This window comes from Nyctibius grandis, chromosome 10 (assembly GCF_013368605.1).
Source record: "Nyctibius grandis isolate bNycGra1 chromosome 10, bNycGra1.pri, whole genome shotgun sequence".
Classification (NCBI taxonomy): Eukaryota; Metazoa; Chordata; class Aves; order Nyctibiiformes; family Nyctibiidae; genus Nyctibius; species Nyctibius grandis.
In genome coordinates this window covers 5678564-5699079 of record NC_090667.1, presented here as the reverse complement: position 1 = coordinate 5699079, position 20516 = coordinate 5678564, and the positions used below count along the sequence as shown (strand labels likewise).

Here is a 20516-nt window from a genome sequence, read left to right as displayed (position 1 = left end):
TTACATCCCTCCCCAGGCTGACTTGAACAAGTTGAAATTTATCTTCTAGGAATGCAAGTGAGAAAATGAGAGCGGCTCCTCTCCCCAGCAGTCTGGGCAGCAGGTGTGCCTTTCCCCTTCACAGGAAAGGGCCAGTGAAATTCTGAAGTAGAACAAAGCCCTTTTAGAGAAAAACAAGTACCTGAAGCTGCAGCATGAGTTGCTGACAGACATGCTACAGTTCAGCTGCGTCTGCTGGCAAGGAAGGTACAGCTGTCAGGCTGGCACCATAAAACAAAAAAGCCAGGTAAACTGATGATGCTTGAGTCCTAGAAGAAATCATGGAAGTAAGACCTGGAAGTCTGCATGTGTAAAATACATACATAGTCATTTCCTTGTTCAAGAAAGCTAATAAAATCCTGCATCAGATGTTTCCAGCAAGATTTTTATCCCCTATCTCATCCTTTGCAAGTGCTCTCACACCATGGGACTACCCTTACTTGCAAAAGCACTAACCAGAGATGGCCTCTCAGGAAAAGGGCTGCTGCTGTTAATAATTCCACTTGAATTGTTAATTATTTTCATCTTTCAAACACCACCTATGCGTTGGCTAATTATAACTCTTCCGATAACTATGTCTTTGTTTGCCTCTGCTGTTCACAGTCACATTCTTACCCTAGAAGTGGCTGTACCCAACTTCCTGTTGGATGTGTCAAGTTTCAAGGCAGGCAGGTGTTTTGCCTACACTTCATCGCAATTATGTTGTTGCAAAAAAGTCCAATGACCTTTCTTCTAACACTGGAAGAACACACATGCAGCGGAACTTCCTCCTGATGTGAACACAGGATGATTTTAATTTCCCGAGAGACCTCTAAAGAGAAAACATATGTCAGAATGCTGTTTGACTACAATAAACATATGATCAAGAAAATTTTGGGCAAACCAGGCTATATTTGTCACTGAAAATTGGATAGCAAAAAATCAGCCAGTACAGCCCACTTCAAAGCCATGAAGTCACTTGGCTCATGATGCACAAACAACAGAGAATCCATTTTCCCTCATTATCCATATGCAGTAATGGGGACTAAAAAGACCAGACTAATCAAATGACACATAGTAAATGTATCCCAGTCTATAGTTATTAATATACACTAAAAGACAAAAACTATCATTCACTCACTGTTAGAAATGCAAAGGCTTCATACATGGATTAGCAAAGGGATTCGCTTTACACAAACCACTCAGAAACCAAGCTGTGAATAGACACCACACCTCCCGAGTCCTAAGGTCACCACTTATCTGCTCAATCGCACTGGCTCCCTTACAGCTATTTTCATTTTAAAGTTGTTTTAGCTCATGGTTCTTTGCAACGGTATTTTGCAGAGGGGACTGGTCTGGTTAGGCGTAGGGCGAAGGGACTGCGGGGTGCAGGGGGGATGTGAGAGAGTGGCCATTTGATTCACCCTGCCAGCGCACTCAGAGATCTCCAGTGGGAGATCCAGCAAACAAACGTGCCTGAATCTAACCCCAACAGACAGACGGTCGCTCTGAAGGCACGATCTGGAAAGGTCGGGGTTGGCACGCTTCCAGCTGCTGCCGTTGCTATCCCCATTGTTAGCCTTTCCGTGACAGCGCTTGCAAACAGCGTCATCGAGACGGTGCGAGGGCAGCCCGAGGAAGGCCTTCGGCCTCGCAGCCCAGGCCCTGGGCCTGCCCGGCCGCCATCTCGGCGCGGGGCCTCCCGCAGGCCGCACCTCGCCCTGCCCGGCCGCGAGGTGGCCCCTCGCTCCTTCCCCCGCCGCCTCCGCGGCTGGCAGCGCGGCCTGACGCACACCCCTCCTCGCCTCGCAGCGGAGCGGCCTGCGGCCTGCTCCCCGCGGGTCGGGCCCGACCAGGCCGCTCGCCGCCCGCCCCGGCAGGAGGGGGCCCGGGCCCCGCCGCGTGTCCTCCCCCCGCGCCGCGGCGGGAGGCGGAGCCCAGCCCACCTGACGGCGGCGGGCGCTGCTGCAGTGCGCGGAGCCGCCGATCCCAGCTGGCCGCCGGAGCTCCGCGGCCGCAGCCCGCCGTGAGCGGGGGTGCTGGGGCGGAGGAAGGGAGGGAGGGAGGAAGCGCGGAGGGGCAGCGATCGGCGCGGCGGGCGGGGAGGGACAAAGCCGCCGCCATGTTTGGGGTTTGGGTAGAAAAACAGGCGAAGCGGGCCCTTGGCGGGGGGGTCGAACCCGGCTGGCAGCGGGGGTCACAGGGGTTCGCCGCTCCCAACCGCCCGCCGCGGCCGTTACGGGACCCCCCCCAGCCCGGGGCGGCCGCGCTTCTCACCCCCCCCCCCCCCCCGGCTCCCTCTGCCCCCCCGCACGGGGCCGGCGGACGTGACTGGCCGGTTCAATTTGTCACGCCGCCATTGGCTGGCGGGCGGTGAAGGAGGAGGGGCGGGCGGCGTGTGACGTCAGGGCGCTGCGCAGCGCGTCCGGCGGGTATTTATAGGCGCGGAGGGGCGCTGCGCAGGAGGAGCGAGCAAGCGGGTCGGGCCCGGGTAGGCCGGCCGCTGCATCGCGCCTCATCCCCCTGGGAACGGGCGAATAAACGACCGAAAAGCCCCGATCCGGTTTCGCCGGAGCGTCCCCTCGGCGCCCGCTGAGCTTTTGTTTACGTTTGCGCAGCGCCCGAGCGCCCCCGTTGAGCTTTGTCTTCTCCCGGCCCCTGCGGTGAAGGCGCGGCCAAGATGGACCCCTGTCACACCGAGGAGACTGAGGGCGAGATCCCCGGCTTGGGTAAGGCCCGGCGGCGCGCGGGGGCGGTGGCGAGGGGGGAAGCGGGAAGTGGGGGGTGGGGCGGCTGGGCCGCTGCAGGGGAGGGGAGGGGCGGCCGGTCCCGCCCGATCCGGGGCCTCGGCGCCGCTGAGCCCCCGCCTTGGCGCCTGTGGGCGGCGGGGGCCGCGCACCGCGCTACCGGCGCGGCCCAGGGGGCGGGCGGCTATGGCGGCGGCCTGGCTCGACCGGGCGGCGGCCTCGCGGCGCGGCCGCGTGCGCCGTTGCGCTCCCCTCCCCCCCCGCCGCGCGTGTCGTGGCGGCCGAGGGCTGCGGCGGTCGGCAGGGCCGCGGGGCGGGGGCAGCGCCCGGGGGTGGGGAGCAGACGCGGGGTTGCTGTCCTGCCTTGGCCTCTGCTGCCAGCGCTGGCGGCTCCCTCCCTGCCTCCTCCATGCCGCTGCCGTGTTGGGAGGGGCGGGGGGGGGGAGGTCGTAAACAAGATATGCTTAAATTATAGTTTATTACAGGTGTAACCGTTGTGACTACAGTAATGTCCATCTTTAAGTAGCATAAATCCTGTGAAAACAGTCATTCAATAAAGCAGAAGTTGAAAGTAAAGGTTTCTGGACGCCATAACAGTCTCGTTTTAAAATGGTGAACTGTGCCAGTTGTTGCAAAACAACCTTGCCTCAGCGCCTGCTATCGCTGCTGAGTGGGTTGTCAGCCATAGATAACTGGTTAATTCCTCTGTTGTTAAAGCCAGTTATTAGTCAGTATAATGTTAAAATTTTTATTAAACACCAGAGAATATACACAAAGTTACATTATCAAAGCACGCCATATTTGTTTGTTTTAACTATACAGAAAATTCCATCAAAACCCACACAGGTCAGACAAGCAAAAAAAAAAATGTATTTTTGCACTTCATCTTCCTAAGCTATACAGGTTCAGTAAAATTGTATAAGAACACACTGATTGTTAGGTTTAACTCCTGAACTTCAGCGACTTGTCATTCAAATTAATTTTCATCTTCTTAAGAAGCCAGGAAAGACTTGACCTGTGGAAACAAAAAGCATATATATTTGATGAATTAAGAGAAAAGTTAAATCATTAGGCTTTTCCCTCTCTTTCTTGGGGAAAAAATGGTTTGTTACTGTACAGTCTCCAGTGCTGTTCTGCCTCTGCATATAATTAATGACTGAAATGCTTTTCAGTGTAGCAGATGGCTGTGAACCTGAGATTTGTAAGTTTGTACTAGGTAGAATTGAGTAACTTAATTATTCAAGAATAGCAAGTACTTATGAAAGGTAGCTTCTGGAATGCTTTACAGAATGTGACTTCATTTAAAGAAACATGAGTTTACCTTCATTAGGTAGCTCTTTCCTAGGTAGAGAGGGATTGTCTGAAAACTAAGCCAAAGATCTGGTAGCACTTTCAGTGTGGTGCTGTACCTCCTACCCCAAGCTGAAAGCAGAGCTGACCTTTTCATGTGCTGGGTGGTGGAGACAACACCGGGGGCCTTTCAGTGGGGCAAGTTGAAAGAAAGATAGCTTGTATAAGCATAGGCTGGTTCATAACTCTCTAAGCTTGTTATTTGCTGGTTTTCATGAGGATGTAGCTTAACAAATATCTCCACAACTGAACACTCTGCTCCCCTCCTCAGTTTATATAGAGCTATTTAACTGGGAGAATTAGGCTTGGCTTAAAAGAGTCATTTTTTTAGCCTCAAATTGATGACCCAGAACAAGATGGAGAAAATGGTTTATATGGTTTGTGAGGTAGGCACTCTTTCCCATCTTAACAATAGTCTTGTTGGGGCAGTGGGGGAAAGAAAGGTTAGTGTCCCAGCAAGTGAAATAAGTAATGTTACAGCTCTGGAGGGTTGAGGATGAGCCCCATGCCTTTAAGTGTTAGGGTTTGGGGTTTTTTTTTTGCTGTGGACTGGGCACACACAGTACATGGCTCCAGCAGAAGATTTTCTTTGGGCATTTACTTCCCAAGTCTTGCCTTTCCTTGGAATTAGCAAACACCATTTTGACTCAAGTGACCTATTTATTACCACCTTGTTTCCTCAAATGGTTGTTGACTCTCCCTCCCAACTCTACTGCATTTAGAACTATGTATAAAGTTCAGTTATCTCTGCATTTGTCAGATGGGTTGTGCTCTGTCCAGGAAGAGCCTTGAGCCCTAGAATGTGAGGGGGCATAAATAGCTCTAAGTTGACTGCAGGAGTTTTCTAAGGACATCGTGGCTGACATGAATTGGACAGTATCATCCTGTGAACTAGTTAATTAACAGTATGGCAGTGCAGACTTGGCAGAGAGTAGTCTGACTACTCCATCTGCTGTAGACTTGCATCCCCCACAACTGCCCCTCTTTGAAAACACCCAGTTTTCCCTTGAATTGTGAGGATCAGGAGGTGGGATTAAATAACTTTTTTGAAGGAAAGCAAAAAGCCTTTTCTGCAGCCATGTAGCTTCTTAAGTCTATGAAGGAAACTGATTGTGCTAGCCCAAAACAAGCACTTAGTCATGAATTTTAAGAATGTGAATTGATAACTTGTAGCTATTGCTGCAGAAGAAGAGCAAATATGAGGAAACATCATTTAACACTTACCTTCTCAATCAGGTACTCCTGTTTAATCTTATCATTCTTAAAATCTTCATTAACATCCAAAACTAGAATGGGAATCTCTTTAAGGTTCTCAAAATCAACTCTGTTAAATGGAAGAACATAATGCTAGTAAAAATGGTATAAAGTACTGTGTATAAAACAGTCTAGCTCTTCAGTTGCTTTCCAAGCCCTCCTAAGGGTGCAGCATGACTTATTACCACAGGCACCTAAGATGTTAATGTTGATACCCAGGACTTAAGTATTAAGCCCAAGTCAAGTCTGTCCTTAACTGCTCTTGTATAACCCAATCAATGTTGTATCACCATAACTTTAATATATTTCATAAATCTGGTCTTTTCATACCCATTTTTATTGTACAAGGTGGGGGGGGAAGATAGTTTGTTTCTTACCTTGATTTCCTTTACCTCATTCTTTTTGTTATGGAATCCATTATCAGGAATGTGATTTTGGTAAGAGTGTGTTTTTTAAAATATCACTTGGCCTCTGTCTCCCCCAAGCCTTTCTAGTTAACTGCTAATCCATTTACTAAGATGCAGTTTTAAAGCTTCCTTTCATGGGGATGACCTCTAACAGGTTATAAGACTGGTATTAAAAATGGCTTGGAGATAACTTAGGAGCAGATGGGAGCAGTAGTTGTGCAACTGGATGTATTTTTTTCTTAAAGCATAAATTCTGTGTGTGAAAAGCATTTGTGAAATGCACTAAGTGTGCTGAACAACATTTGAACTTGTGTTTGCAGACTTCAATGTTCCTATGAAAAATACAGGAAGTGCTTGCTCACAAGTTTGGAATGAGTACACTGTAAACATTCCCAAAATTCCCCAATGTGCAGTGCTGCCTTGGGGAATGCTGTCTCCTAAGCATCTGGGTCATCCTGCATGAAACTTAGTCCTGATAATGTACTTCTCCTGGAATTGTTACGCTTCCCATTCAGGAGAGTATTTCAGGCTCCTCACGGGGAAAATCTAACCTCTGCATTCACATTTAGAGCTTCCTTAGATGGGAAAGCTCGTAAGAGTCAGTAAGGAAGTTGGGGGAAGGAAGGTACGCAGAAATCACTTAGTCGCTGAGTTTCTTGTGTGTAATAGTTCTTGCCAAAAGCCTTTCTGATTATTTATTTTGAAGCTAGGATTAATATTTAAACCTTGTTGAAATACAGTCATCCTAGTTTAAAGGTAGTTGGGACCTTGCCCTCCCTTACACTGGAACTAGAAGCTGCTTAGTAGGTAACTTATGTGATTGGCCACTGAACACCATTTCAACTCTATCCTATTCCTATGTACTTCCAGTTAACAAAATTCATATCCTTGCTGGAATTAGAGCTGTGGAGCTTTCTAGTTGAAGCTAATGCTTAAAAAGGCTTTAAATGAGGTGAAGTTCCATCTCTTGGTAATTTTTACTTCCCTGCCAAGAGATGACCTTCTCTCTGCATGTAACTAGAGTAATCATCTCTGTGCCAGGAAACCTGGAGTGGGTCTAAAGATAAGTCCTTCCATCTGTGCCTAGGTGAAGCTAGACTTAAACCTTAGTTTTATCCCTAATGAACTTCAGTGTAAGGTAGTAAAGAGCCTTGCCTTTAAGTGGGAAACTTGTCTACAGAAAATGAGTTTGTACCTCATAGTCCTTTCATGAAGCCAGGTTTCATGTTTATAGTGGAGGTTTTCCAAATACTCAAGCTCAATTCCTTGCTCCTCTTCTCTTCCTCTCGTCTGTAGCCTTTCCATGCATTTCTGGAAAAAAAAAAAGTACAAGCCTGGACATTAATCGTGTTGAAGGATAAATCAGCTAAACAGATGAAGTGGTCCTTAAATCAGAAAGACTAATGCTAGACATTAGTGAGCATTAATTTTAAATGCTTGGCTGAACATAGATGAGTTACATCTAGGATAACTCTTCTTTAAAAAAAACAAACTTGAGCCACTTTAGCTAAATGCCAGTAGTTCTTACTAAAAGATCATCTTAACTTCAACTCAGGACTGTATGGGAACAGAAGTCAGACTTCACTCAGAAGCTCAATTGCAGCCTTGGATACTTCAGCAAGAGTGGTGGGTGCTAGTGACTGTAGCATTTGCTGCCATGAGAACAGCAGCTGAGAAGAGATGGTTTTTAATTTGGTCTCGGAATGAAACCTGAATTTACAATAGGCTTCCCATTACATTTGGGGTGGGGGGAGCTAATTCGGTGTTAGTCACTGCAGTATTATGTCATGAATACTTAGGGTTTTGTACCCTCTTAAGCTCCTGAAAGCAGAAGTTGGAGCTGAAAATTGTGTACGTACCTGAGGTGTGGTTCTTAGGTAGATCATGCCATCCAGTTCTATATCAGATTCAAACTGATTCAAAAGCCATGTGTGCCAGTCCTGATAAACAGCCCACTCTGTTTCATTAATATTTCCAGACTCAAACAGGTTAGAAGCAAATACATATCTGCAATGAAAGACATTAGTCTCATGCCAGGAATGACCAAAGTGAACTACTAAAACACTTCTAATCAGAATCATGGTACTGAAAAAATAGCTGTTCACTCTTACATCCATAAAGTACTCTTAATACCATCCAGCTCTCACCTGTTGAATCAGACCTGCTCCTTGCAGAATCTAGTTTAGTATCAAGTGTTTCCCCAGCTCCATGTCTTTGAGCATAAAGACCTGGAGCTGTTAATCTGAACTCCTGTTGCATTGTGAGAGTAATTACCTGTCGCTGTACACAGATCTCTCAAAAAACTGCACTGGATGTTCTGCTTCATGTAGCTTGGCTGAGACAGGTTTTAATTGTGCTCTTACTCGGCTCAAGCAAGCGTAAGTCTGAAATGTATAGGCCCATCTTGAGGGTTTGTCATACAGCATTTGAAGTAGATTTCCTCCGCTCTTCTGAGATGTTGAAAGTTCCTAGGGGACAAGAGAGAAAACTTAATACCAGCGTATTTGAAGGATTTTATTCCCTTTTCTCAAACTGGAATTCTGGTATGTTGAAGTAAGAATTCATGGTCTTGGGATTTTTTTTTTTTAGGAAAATGCTTAGGCATGGGAATAAAGAGGTTTCTCAGCTGATGGTAGTCTTTATGACAGCTTCTTTAGAATAGGTTGCTCATTGAGTTCCAGACTTTAATGTGATTCCTGTGGCACAGGGATGGTTATTTGGAATATGTTTTCAGTAGTATATTCCTAAGTAGGCTTTACAATTTCTGAGTGTCTGACCAACTGGTATGATAGTGGGGATGACTCTGGATGCTCCAGACTCAGTATAGCTGAATTTTGGCATGGCTCCTTGGCCAATCATTTTGGTTTCTTCTGTGCCCCATCTCTCTCCCAGGCTTCCCAAATCCAGCACACCTACCTCGTGTTCATCTTCAGCTGTCTGGATGTTGCACCACTTGGCGATGGGTTCAGGGATGATCTCCCACTCATAGCTGTGTTTCTCTAGTAGCCTGACAAATGTTGACTTCCCTGCAGCTGCAGAAGATTTTAAAAATTCACTGAGGGTGTAGGTTAGACTGGTCTTACTGATAAAGATACAGGGGCAGTTGTGAGGTTTCTTAAAGAGGCTGTGGGCAGTGTCGCTGCAGTGTTTGAGGTGCAGAGCTGCAGGGGACCCCGGGCAGGCTTTGGGCTGCTGGAAGCGGGGCTAGGCGCTGGGGAAGGGCTGGCGGGGCCGCCTGCACGGTGCTAGCGCACCTTCCGAGAAAACGGCTCTAATCTTTAGCGCCAGAAGGCCGCGCCCGGGCCGGGCAGCCGATAAGGAGCCGGCGGCGGCCGAGCCTCCATTTTAGGAGCAGGCTGAGCCGGGGGCGGGGCGGAGCGCGGCATTGTTCGGGAGCAGAGGGCGGCTGCTGCGCATGCGCGGGCTGGGCCGAGGGGGAATGCCGGCGCGCATGCGCGGCGCGGGCTGCGAGCTGGCGCGGGCGGGCAGCTGTGTGACGCAGTTGCGGGCGGGAGCGCCGCGTACGGGCCGGGCGCGCGGGAGGCGGCTCGCGCTGCCGCGGCCATGGCGCTCGGAGTTGAGGATCAGGCCTTGGGCAGGCAGGGAGCGCGGCAGTGTCCCCGGGGGGCAGGCGAAGGGGGGTTTCTCCTGAGTCCGGGCAGGAGGGGATGTTTAGTCTCCTAAAGGCCACCCACGCGGCGGTTAGCCGCGGACGGGGACACGGCGGCCTCGCTGTAGCGGACACCTGGCCGGGCAGGGCGGCGGGGTTCTTCCCCCACCCCCGCTGTCAGCCGTGGCGCCAGTTTTTGACTGTCGCCGGTAGTGGGGCTCGGTAGAGCGCCGGCTGCGCTTCTCCCTCAAGATCCCCAGACCGCCCTGTAGAGTGGGTGGAAAAGGCCCCTCAGCCGCCCCTCTCCCAAAGCGTCTCCTCTGCCATCTGTGGCACCTCAGGGCGCTCCCGTCCTGAGGCCCCAACCGCTACTGCCCTCCCCCGCCGCCGAGCTCACCGATGTTCCCCTCGATAGAAATCTTCCTGAGGCGCTTCTGGAAGCTGGAGTCGAGGGAGCTGGCGGGGCTGTGGCAGTGCCGCTTGGCCGGAGTGGACATGGCGGCGCCGAGCCGGGAGCACACGGGAGCTGCTCCAGCCCACTTTAAGTCTCCCGCCAGCCGGTGGGCGGGATGGCCGCCACCCCTGCCCGGGAGGAGCCGGAGGCGCTGCCCCCTCCCCCGCCGCGGCGGGCTGCAGGCCTCCCCTTCTGCCGCCGGTCCCGCCCGGCTGGGGAGCGCGGCTGCCTCTGCCAAGCTGCTGCCTTCAGGGCTTTTTAAAATGGGCGTTCAGCAAGTGAAATCAAGCAGAGCTGCTTTGTTCAGGAAGTTACTGTAAAACGGGTCCACTTACTGATTTGATTTGCATTAATGTAAACGAGTTCTCAGTGTTGTTTGATTTACAGAAACAAACTTCATAGTATCTTTTTTTTTTTTTTTTTTTTTTCAAAAAGCCTCCAGCTTCGGGGGGAAGTAGCCGTTAGTGGTCCGGATTGATATCTGGTAAACTAAACGTTTTACATAGTTATGTCAGGGATGGGGCCATGTAGATTTGCAGGCAGGGAAATGGCTTAGCTCAGGGCTGTGAGCATTGGTATTGACTGGGAAGGAAACGTGTGGGTGAAGGGTTGGATGCTGCTCTGAGCAGCTTTGCTTCTTGGCACCAGAATTCCCGTGTCAGTTCTGGCTTGCCTGGGGCTTTATGAAGTCTGCTTAACTCTTGGCATGGGTTCTCTATCTGTGTGGGCAAGTTGAAACATGAACTGCTTGTTCTTTTCAGGGTAAAGGAAGGGGATGGAGGATTCTTAGACGATAGCTTTTACGGGTGCAACTGAGTGTGTGTGACTGTAGTTACTCCATCTATAGTAATGAGATTCAGGGTGAAATCTAGCTAGGTCTGGTGTGTTTGGAGGAGATGGGAGGGAGCTTTATTTTCATTTCTTTTATGATAATTGTGACCCATGTCTCTTCTTTCCCCATCTCCTACAAACACACCAGGCTTCAGTGACCGAAGCGAGCAGATTGTTTCACGTGGGGTAGCGTCAGCATTTGAAGCTGGTAAGTGCTAGTTCCCACCCACTCTTTGTTCAGCCAGACTCCTCGCTCCCCCTGCAACGCGTGTGCCATGCTGGTGCGGGGGGTGAGTGTCGGTAGCGGGGACCGGCCCCCCACCCCCCATCCCGCGCACACCAGCGGCCCCGGGCAGGGCGGCGGGCGGGGCGGGAAGCGGCCTGCGGCCTCCGGGGCATGCGCAGTGCGGAGCGCGGCGCTGAGCGGCGCACGCGCGCAGGCCCGGCCCGCGCTGTGCGCGGGAGCCGGCGCCGTGGCTTTGTTCGGAGGGGCAGGGAGGCCACGCATGCGCACAAACTACGGGGGGGGTGATGGTGGTGGGGGGACATAGACTAGCGAGGACGCATGCGCAACCTGGCGGGCGCGGGGAACGTGTGCGTAGTGGGTGTGTGTCCCGGGGCGGCGGAGCGCAGTGGTACTACGGAGCATGCGCAGGTGGGTCCGGCAGGGCGGGCAGGGCAGGAGCGCTACGGGGTTCATGCGCATGCGCCCCGCGCCTCACCCCCAGCCACGCCGCAGCCCCTCCGGGAGACGGTGCGGGCAGCCCGCTCTCCTCGGCCGCTGCTCGCCACACGCCGCTCTCATGCCGTGCGCGTCGGCGGGGCCTGCGAGTCGTCGGGCCCACCAGGGCGGTGTCTGGGGCCGGCGTTCTTTGTGCGGCGGAAGGGCCGGCCCAGCGGAAGCGGGAGTACCCGCCGCCATTTCCTAGCGCGCTCTCGCCACAGGCTCGCCCGCTCGCTGCCGCCTGACTGGGACTAGGCGCTCTCCGGACAGCGGATCAGGCTCGGAGCCCTAGAACCACCGCGGAGCCCCACTATGTGTGCGTGCGGGGACGGGGGCTGGGCGCGGGCCGGGGGGGCGGGCCAGGCGTGCGCCGGGCGGGAGCGGCTCTGTGTGTGTGAGGCGGGCAGCGGTCCGAGGTAGAGGAGGCTCGGGAGTGGGTGGGCATAGGCCAAGGGGGCCGCCGGGCGCTCTGAGGGGGTGCGGGTGGCGGCCGTCCTGTGCAGCATCTCAAAGAGCCTCCTTTGGTCTTCTCCAGCAACCACAGAAGCTGAGACGGAGCAGAGCCTCACCCCAAATGTCATGCTCAACACGGAGAGCACTGAGGGATACGTGGTGAAAGTCAGGGGGCTGCCTTGGTCCTGTTCCACCGAGGAGGTGCAGAGGTTTTTCTCTGGTAAGCAGAACTGTGGGGAGATAGGGGTCTGGGAGAGGGGCTGGGCTCTGTCAATTCTGAGTTGCTCCTGGGGATGCTGTGGCAGTGGGAATGCTGCAGTGAGCAGTTCCAGAGAGTGTTCAGGGCACTTCAGTAGCTAGTGAAGTTTGTAACGCCACAAGTGCCTCAGCTAGGATGCAGTGTGGAAAGCTATGCTTTTGCTAGCAGGAACTAGACACAAAGGAGCTTAGTCTGGGAGTTGCTGGGATAGCCACAACTGCCTTAGCTTCTTGAGCAACCAGAAGAGGTAAGCTTCCATTTTAAAGAAAAGTTCAAAATTCTTGCTTCAGGTTGAACTAAATCAATTTATTCTTGGTGCTGTCCTAATAGGCACTCTTGTGTTAAGTGTTTATAGTGTGTCATGTCCTTCCCCCAAATTATTATCATCCTGTAGTAATAAATAGTGGTGATAAATACATGCTTTCTTCAGGGACTGGAGATTTTAAAGCTGCTTCAGGAGTACAGCATATTGGACTTGGTTCTGATTTAGTTCATTATGCTTACACTGATTGTTACTACTTACTTCTCTTCAGGCTGATGAGAAAGTCAAGTCAGTTATGATCAAAAGAAGATAGCTCGTTCAGCTAGAGGCAGCAAAACTCTGCAAATAGATAGCTGTTTGCATTTATCCTTAATGTTTTGCTGATCTTCAGACTTGACGAGAAGGGTAATTTGACTTTAGTTAGTCCCTTAGTTTATTGATCACTGTGTAAAAGTTATAAGACGACTACTGCTGGTTTTGTTGTCTTGATATAACTTGATAGTTGTCAGTTTTTTCCTTTAAGAACATCTGCAGCTTTTAAGGTTACAGTGTTCCTGTAATTAAATTAATTCTGGCCTTCCTATTTCATTTTCAGACTGCAAAATTCTAAATGGGCCTTTGGGAATCCGTTTCATATACACCAGGGAGGGCAGACCAAGTGGAGAAGCATTTGCTGAGCTTGAATCAGAGGAAGATGTGAAATTGGCCCTGAAAAAAGACAGAGAAACAATGGGACACAGATATGTTGAAGGTTTGACTCCGTTGGTCTAGTAACTGACTGAATGTGTTTGTGCTTGATGGGTTTTTGGTTAATTGCTTTTCTGTCTCTTTAAAATGCATGTGAAAGGGCAAATGGACTTGTATATATCATAAGTTGACTAGTTTCTAGTCAAATGGTTTTTAAAACTGTTGTGTATTCCAGAATGCATTAATTCTAAGTGCCTTTTACAGTTTTCAAGTCAAACAACGTTGAAATGGATTGGGTTCTGAAGCATACTGGTCCCAACAGCCCTGATACGGCTAATGATGGTTTTGTACGTCTTAGAGGACTCCCATTTGGCTGTAGTAAAGAAGAAATTGTACAGTTTTTTTCAGGTATGTGGGATAAAAGTAGTAGCTGTAGCACTATTGGTCTATGCTTTAAAAAAAAAAAACCCGCCACGGATAGCCCAGTAGTACTTCCAACAATATACTGATGGGTATTAAAAGTAAATAAGCAATTCTTCATTAGTTACGTGGTCTTGAGGGATCAATTCCTAAAATACTTCTTTGTTAATTTATTCTTTATTAGTTCTTTATTTAAAGGGAACTCCAGAAAGCTGCTCTAATTTATACTCAGTGGGCCGTACAAATAAGGATAACAGAAGACAAGTGACTTCCTAAATTAAAAGAACAATTCAGATGGGAGGATATTTCCACCCCCAGTCTTAGCTGATTCACACTTCTCAGTGCAGGATGTAGAACACCCTTACTGCTGGGCTCAGGGCAAGGAGCAGGATCTGAGGAAGGCTATGCATTGTGCCCATGATTTCTTAAACATAGGTTTAGTATTGAATAAGATTCCAGAAGAAAACAACCTGCTGAACTCCACCCGAGTACAGATTTCCCCTCTGCCCACTGCTTTTCCTAGAGGGGGAAAAAAACCCCTTGATGTCATCTAGCTTAGTTTTCATGGATGAAGGATAATGTCTTGTATTGACTTGTTCTCACTTTTTTGCAGCTGTTGTATGCTTTAAGAACTGGAATACTATTACAAATGCCTAAGAATTAAATCTCTTAACTTATCTAGGATTTAACTTGGTAGTATTTTCAAAGTAGTAGATTTCTAAATGTGAGTGTTAAAATTAGCTGGAATGTTTTGCTATGACAAGATCTGATTGAGCTTACTATCTTGCTTCAAAATACAGTAGAAATAAATATTTCCAGTTTTCCAACTTCAGAACTTGTTTTTTGTTTTCAGAATCAGTAGTGTATTGTGAACGAGAGCAGTTCCTAGGCATGTGCATTTAAAGTTGTTTCTTTCTTACATGATTCAAGCTTTAAAAACTGTTAATGTGCTGTTTCTGTTCAGAAACTAATACTTTTGAAGTTACTTCATGATTTTTTTCTTAATCAAGCACTCCTAAAGATAAAAAAAATTAATGCTGAAACTTGATGTTTGCATAAGACTAATTATTTTACCTGAGTGACTTCTAGTAAAAATACTTGTTATATATAAAGCTGTTTAACTTGCTGTGTTTGACTTTTAAGTTAAAAAGTTCATCTTAAATACTTTCGCAGAATTGAAGAGGTTTGTAATGTGAACTTCTTAATGCACCCTGCATTAGATGCTTTATCTGAGGAATTGTCTGTGACACTCAGAACGTTTCTGTGCTCTGCAGGGTGGGTTAAGAATGTAAACTGAATGGTATGTGATCGCAGATCTCTTTTTGTTGACGTTCTTTTTCTTCTGGTGTTCTAGAATCAACATACCATTCACTTTCAAGTGTTAAAATTCTGGTGTATTTAAAGCTATAAGAAAAAACTCATGACTGGGCTTGTGATGTTAATATTGCCCCCCTACTGGGGTTATTTGTCCTTGGGTTGAAGGGTTGGAAATCGTGCCAAATGGGATAACATTGCCGGTGGACTTCCAGGGGAGGAGTACGGGGGAGGCCTTCGTGCAGTTTGCTTCACAGGAAATAGCTGAAAAGGCTCTAAAGAAACACAAGGAGAGAATAGGGCACAGGTGGGGATGGATGGTTGGTTGGCTATGTCACTTTTCTTATGGTAAACTATTAAATCCATATTCTCTCTTCTGAAAGTGTTAACATCCAAATAGAAATAGTATTTTGGTCTCTAACTTGGTGATAAGGTGTTGCTAACGTGCGTATGGCACAGGCTGTTTGGATCTACCCAAAATGAACAAAATTGGGTGAAGCTTAAGTGTGCTTTGGAAACTTGGTCGTAACGGAGGAGCGCAAAACTGGTAGCTTGAAAGTGATGAAGTTGAGAGACTATGGCTTTAACTTCTCAAATAGCACCAATTATGCCTTTAGCTCTAAAGACATGCACAGTACTGTTATTACCATAAGAAAATGTGATACTTTCTAAACTTGTTTTATAAGTTGAAATGTAACAAATTTTCTTACTGTATTAATCTTCCATGTAATAAGCATAGCTTTCAAGAAATTGTCACAAAGGGTTTTTATTCTATTTTACTTGTGACTATTTTTCATTGAAGCATGCACTTTTTTGCCTATGCTGAATCACCGAAGCATAGGCTGGGTTCACGAGCACATGCAGAGCTTTTTTTAGCATCCTGATGGGTTAAAATCGTGGTGGAGACTGGGTTTTTAACCCTCTGTTTACATTGCCCCATGAGCAAAATGGTGCTGAGTTGAGCGGACATCAGTCCCTCCTATGTTTTTTGACTAACACTTCAAATTTGGGGGAGGAGGGTGGGGAATCAATATTGCTCCCCCACCCTTAAGGCTGGGATACTGTGAAGTATGAGGAGCACATAAACCCTTCAGTAATCGTAATTTCTTGAAAATACACTGATTTGCAAGTAATGTAGTGCTTATAATAGTATGTCATTGCCTACATAATGTAAAGAAACCTGGCTTAAAATACGCTGCCAGTTTCAAGGCTATGACTAAATGGCTTGTTTTAATGTGAAGTTGTGAGGTATTTGTGGAAGGAGTTAAAGACTAACTTCTTTCTGTGGAAACACTTCTAGGTACATTGAGATCTTCAAGAGTAGTCGAGCGGAAGTGCGCACTCACTACGACCCTCCACGCAAGCTGTTGGCAATGCAGAGACCCGGTCCTTACGACAGACCTGGTCTGACGCGGGGATATAACAGTCTTGGTAGAGGAAGTAGCTTGGAAAGAATGAGGCGTGGAGCTTACGGAGGAGGTAAGGATACGACGTCCAAGAGGGAGCTGCTCATCTGAGAAGCAGCAACACTTGGACCTGGTAGTGTCTTCCCTGCTTTGTAACTGCTGGTTTGTATATGTCCTTGGCTTTGTTTCTTCTGGAAGAAGTGGAATGTTCTAACACTGGTTGTCTCTAGCGTGTTTGTGTGTATTTGGATCTTTCTGTAGTTGAAATGAACATGTTGTCCAATCTGTTTGTAGGTTATGGAGGTTATGATGACTACAATGGGTATAGTGATGGCTATGGTTTTGGTTCTGATAGATTTGGAAGAGGTAAGATTTCTCTAATAGGAATAGTAAATGAACTTACAATATGTCTCCAAAGAAACTAAAATACATCTGAAAGACCTAGAATGGACTCTTTTCTCTGCAGGAATGTCGGACCACAGATACGGCGACGGGACGTCGACCTTCCAGAGCACGACTGGCCACTGCGTCCACATGAGAGGTCTGCCTTACAGAGCTACGGAGAACGACATCTATAACGTGAGTTCCAGATCTACTGCTCTCTTAACTGCATGGCTTTGAGAGTCTGTGATGGTTACTGGATGCGTGAGCTGCACTGCAGTTAATGAGTGCTCCTTTAGAGAAAGTGGCTCGCTGTAAAGCTGAGCGGTCGCATTGGTGCGTTTTAATCTGTGTGACTATCTCGTATGTAGTTCTTCTCACCTCTGAACCCTGTAAGAGTACACATTGAAATCGGACCAGATGGCAGAGTAACTGGAGAGGCAGACGTTGAATTTGCTACTCATGAGGATGCAGTGGCCGCTATGTCCAAAGACAAAGCAAATATGCGTAAGTGCGACTGGTGAATACGTGGCTTCAGGGAAAAGGCAGCCCTGCGGTGTAGTGCATCTGCTGTCACTGGAGTGCCAATGGCTGGGTTGCAGCCTGGCTTGCAGTGAGGCAGGCTGGCCGTGGGTTTGGTGTGAAATGCTCTCATGGCAACATTTTCTTCTTGCAGAACACAGATATGTAGAGCTCTTCCTGAATTCTACAGCAGGAGGAACTGGTGGTGCCTATGGCAGTCAAATGATGGGAGCAATGGGTATGTGAAAACAGTCTTAACTGCACTGTTAAACAAGCACTTGCTATTGAACGAAGCTGGCTGATTTTATACAGCTCCTGCTTATTCTGTGCCTGGCATAAAAACTGAAATTCAACATTCTGTCTTAATCACACAGTCAAGGAATCGGAAGGGGTAGTCCAAGATTGGAACACTAGCACATTGGCAGGTATATAAACCTTTTGGGAATACATTTGAACAATTAATAGGTTGAATAAGCCATGGTGCGGAATGGTGTGTGTGGTGGGGTGAGTGGCTCTGGGGAGTGGGGGGTGTGGAAGTGAAGAGGGGGATGCCTGTCCTTTTGTCCTCCTTCCCCCTCCCTTTCTTTGGAGACTAGAACACTGTCTGGTGATGGAGGATGTATCTGTTGCACATGACCTGTTGTTCAAGCCTGGTCTTGGTGGTGAGGGAAAATCTATTTGGAATTTGGAGAAAGTGTCTGAGTTGCTCTAGCAAAGTCCAAAACTGTTTGAAGGTCTAAATGAGTCTAAAGCCATGGTTGTGTCTGTAAAGCAGATCCTCCTCTTGATGCCTGACTTGTCTGGTTTCTTGGAGGTTAAGGTAGTGGTTGATTTGTGGGGGGTTCTTTCTTGAGGGTGGGGGGTGTGTGTGTGTGTGTGTGTGTGTGTGTGTGTGTAGATACACTGTTGCTTTTAGAGTGTTTTGATTACAAAATGTTTCAAGTCTAATGCTGATACTTCAACTGCAGTAAAGTCTTGTGGGAGTATAGACAAGTGATGGGGTGAAGAGAAGTTGTTCGTAAGCAGAAGTAGAGGGCTCTGGTAGCACTGCTGTGAAGTGTGAGCAGTCTGGAGTGGCAGTCAGTCTGTCAGGAGTGTCTGCAAAGGAGCTCCTGCAGCTGATGGGTCGGCTTGTCTCCTGAAGGGCTGGTGAGGGCAGCAGTTCTCTGAGGTCACTTGAGCTGACTTTAAGTCTGTCGAGGTGTGTGTTACATACAATAGCACATTGATCCCACTACGTGTAGTCCATGGAAACTGCAAAAGTAAACCCTTACAGCAAGTGCTTGAGAATCACAAGCAGTTCCTGTAATTTCTTTAAGTTCTTGCTACTGTTTGATGGTAGGAATGTCTTTAGAACCCTGATCACTTTATTTGAGCTTGTGACCTTACTTAGGAAGAAAGTTACACAGGTGAGAGTGAGCTAGTGCTGGGGTACAGGAGCTGTTGGTTAGGCAAAGGGTGGGTTTGTTGGTAACGAGCAGGCTTTGTCAGGCAAGCTCTTAACGTTTTTATCCTTAACTTGAAAGGGAGCCAATCCAGTTACGGTGGTCCAGCTAACCAGCAGTTGAGTGGGGGTTATGGAGGAGGATATGGTGGTCAGAGCAGCATGAGTGGATATGGTAAGAGCATTTCTTCACTGTTTTTTTAGGTGGGCCAAGTGCAGCTGGTTTAGCACACCCTAAGGTGCTCTTCACAGCTGCAGCATGGCCATGGTACAGCCCTGAAAGCTGAAAGACTGGGCTGTTGGGAATTCCAGAACTGCTGGAGAACTTGGGGCTGAGGGGGGAAATGTGGGAGATTATTCTGAAAGGGGGGAGGAAATGCCAATCTCCAGACTTGTATTGCTCTGGTGACTTCTTATCTTCTCTGTATGGAATGGGGAGACCAGCCCGGGTTAAATAACATGGGTACAATCAGGGGAGGGTGCGTGGGAGGCTGGGTGTTCTCTGCTTCCGCAGAGCGGTGGTGGAAAACGTGGGGTTCAAAGGGGGGTGAGACAGGGCTGGCTCTTGAATTAACAACCAATAAAGTTCATGTTGGGTACGGAGCTGTGAACTGATGCTTTGCAGTATTGGGCACAGTAGATGGTGTATACGCGGTGGCCCAGCAAGGACAGGCGTTGGGGGAATGCTGCTACGAGTCGGCCTGAGCCAGCTGTGAACCTGCTGTCGGTTTTCCCCCTCAGACCCCGGGAGCCAGGGCGCCATGAACAGCAGCTACTACAGCAGCGGCAATCGCGCCTCTATGGGAGTGAACGGCATGGGCGGCATGTCCAACATGTCCAGCATGAGTGGTGGCTGGGGAATGTAACCAATTGCTGACTTTTGGGCAAATCTTTTTTAAAAAACAAAAAAACAAAAAACTAAGTTTAACAGTTTTGCAATACGAGCTTGTGATTTATGCTTTACTGTAAGTGAATTCAGGATTGTTATTTTAAAACCTTTCAGGTTCAGTATTTTTGAACATACAGAAATAAACATTCATCTAGGATGTAATAACCGAGTTGAGTAAAAACTATAACTGTTAAACGATTTTGAGCATTTCTCAAGTTAGTTTTGTTGTAGGAGTGTATTTAAGCAGTAAGCGTATTTAGGTTAAAGCTGTTTGAATTATGTTAAATGTTGCTCTTATACCATATTACATCTGACACTGTTTTGAATACATGTTGGAAGAGACATGCTTTTTTGTAAAGAAACAATATAGGAGCTGTGTCTGAATTTCAAAGTGAACATTTGGCATGTTAGTTCTAGTTTATTTCTTTTAATATCCTGTAAGGCACGTTAAAGCTTTTTTTTTTTTTTAAGTTAATGGGGGAAAACATGTTGAGACGCAATACGGCTACTTTAGGATTTTGGTCTTGGTGTTCGTATAAAATTCTGAGGCCTTGATTTAATCTTTCATTGTATCGTGATTTCCTTTTTAGGTGTATTGCGCTAAGTGAAACTTGTTAAATAAATCTTCCTTTTAAAAACTGGAACTTGTTCCTTCTTGACCTCTGACTTTGGTGGCGTAGCTACATGTGCAGCAGTGTTACTGTGCTCCTGTGTCCTCAGTGACATTGTGACCACTCCTAACATGAATTCTCAGCTGGCCTTGGGGGGTGTTAGTGGCAACTGTTTCTCAGCCAAGGGTGGGTGCTGAGTGTGTTTGAAGTGTTGCGAAGCTGCAACATGACCAGGGTTCTCCAGAGCCCAGAGGGTGTTCTGGGCTTCCCTGCAGGCAGCTCCTCTGTGGAACTGAAGTGCTGCATCAGTGGATGTTGCAGCTTAGTGCGGCCCTGTTCCAATAAACACAACTTGTCAAACATCAGGCTTAAAGATACAGTTTTAAAAGCAGCTTAGGTGCAGCTTTTGAGCACTGGAACTTCCCCTTGAAATAATACAGAGTCTGCTTCTATGCACTTGCCACAGTAAATTT

The 20516-nt window shown here is 47.9% G+C and overlaps 2 protein-coding genes across 14 annotated transcripts; one reads left to right on the top strand and one right to left on the bottom strand.

Moving 5' to 3' along the window:
• Positions 1–1942: 1942 nt before the first annotated feature.
• HNRNPH1 (heterogeneous nuclear ribonucleoprotein H1) lies at positions 1943–20076 on the top strand. Of its 13 annotated transcripts, none has more exons than XM_068408519.1 (15): positions 1943–2044; positions 2637–2747; positions 10820–10879; positions 11931–12068; positions 12965–13120; positions 13321–13464; positions 14959–15097; positions 16091–16269; positions 16491–16562; positions 16636–16775; positions 16949–17084; positions 17254–17337; positions 17474–17524; positions 18626–18718; positions 19285–20076. In XM_068408519.1, the coding sequence occupies exons 2-15, from the start codon at positions 2699–2701 to the stop codon at positions 19407–19409; spliced, it is 1566 nt and encodes a 521-aa protein (XP_068264620.1). In that variant the 5' UTR covers positions 1943–2044; positions 2637–2698; the 3' UTR covers positions 19410–20076. The 13 variants fall into 13 exon arrangements, with proteins under 13 accessions (XP_068264620.1, XP_068264627.1, XP_068264626.1 ...); XM_068408520.1 differs by lacking the exon at positions 1943–2044 and adding an exon at positions 2492–2509; XM_068408526.1 differs by lacking the exon at positions 1943–2044 and having other exon boundaries at positions 2464–2747; positions 19184–19377.
• Positions 3531–10027, bottom strand: LOC137667749 (deoxycytidine kinase 2). The gene is made up of 7 exons (XM_068408810.1): positions 9784–10027; positions 8693–8808; positions 8051–8244; positions 7636–7783; positions 6972–7087; positions 5340–5439; positions 3531–3780 (listed from the first exon to the last, which is right to left on the bottom strand). Exons 1-7 carry the CDS (start codon positions 9881–9883, stop codon positions 3757–3759), a joined length of 798 nt encoding a protein of 265 aa, XP_068264911.1. The 5' UTR covers positions 9884–10027; the 3' UTR covers positions 3531–3756.
• Positions 20077–20516: the final 440 nt, after the last annotated feature.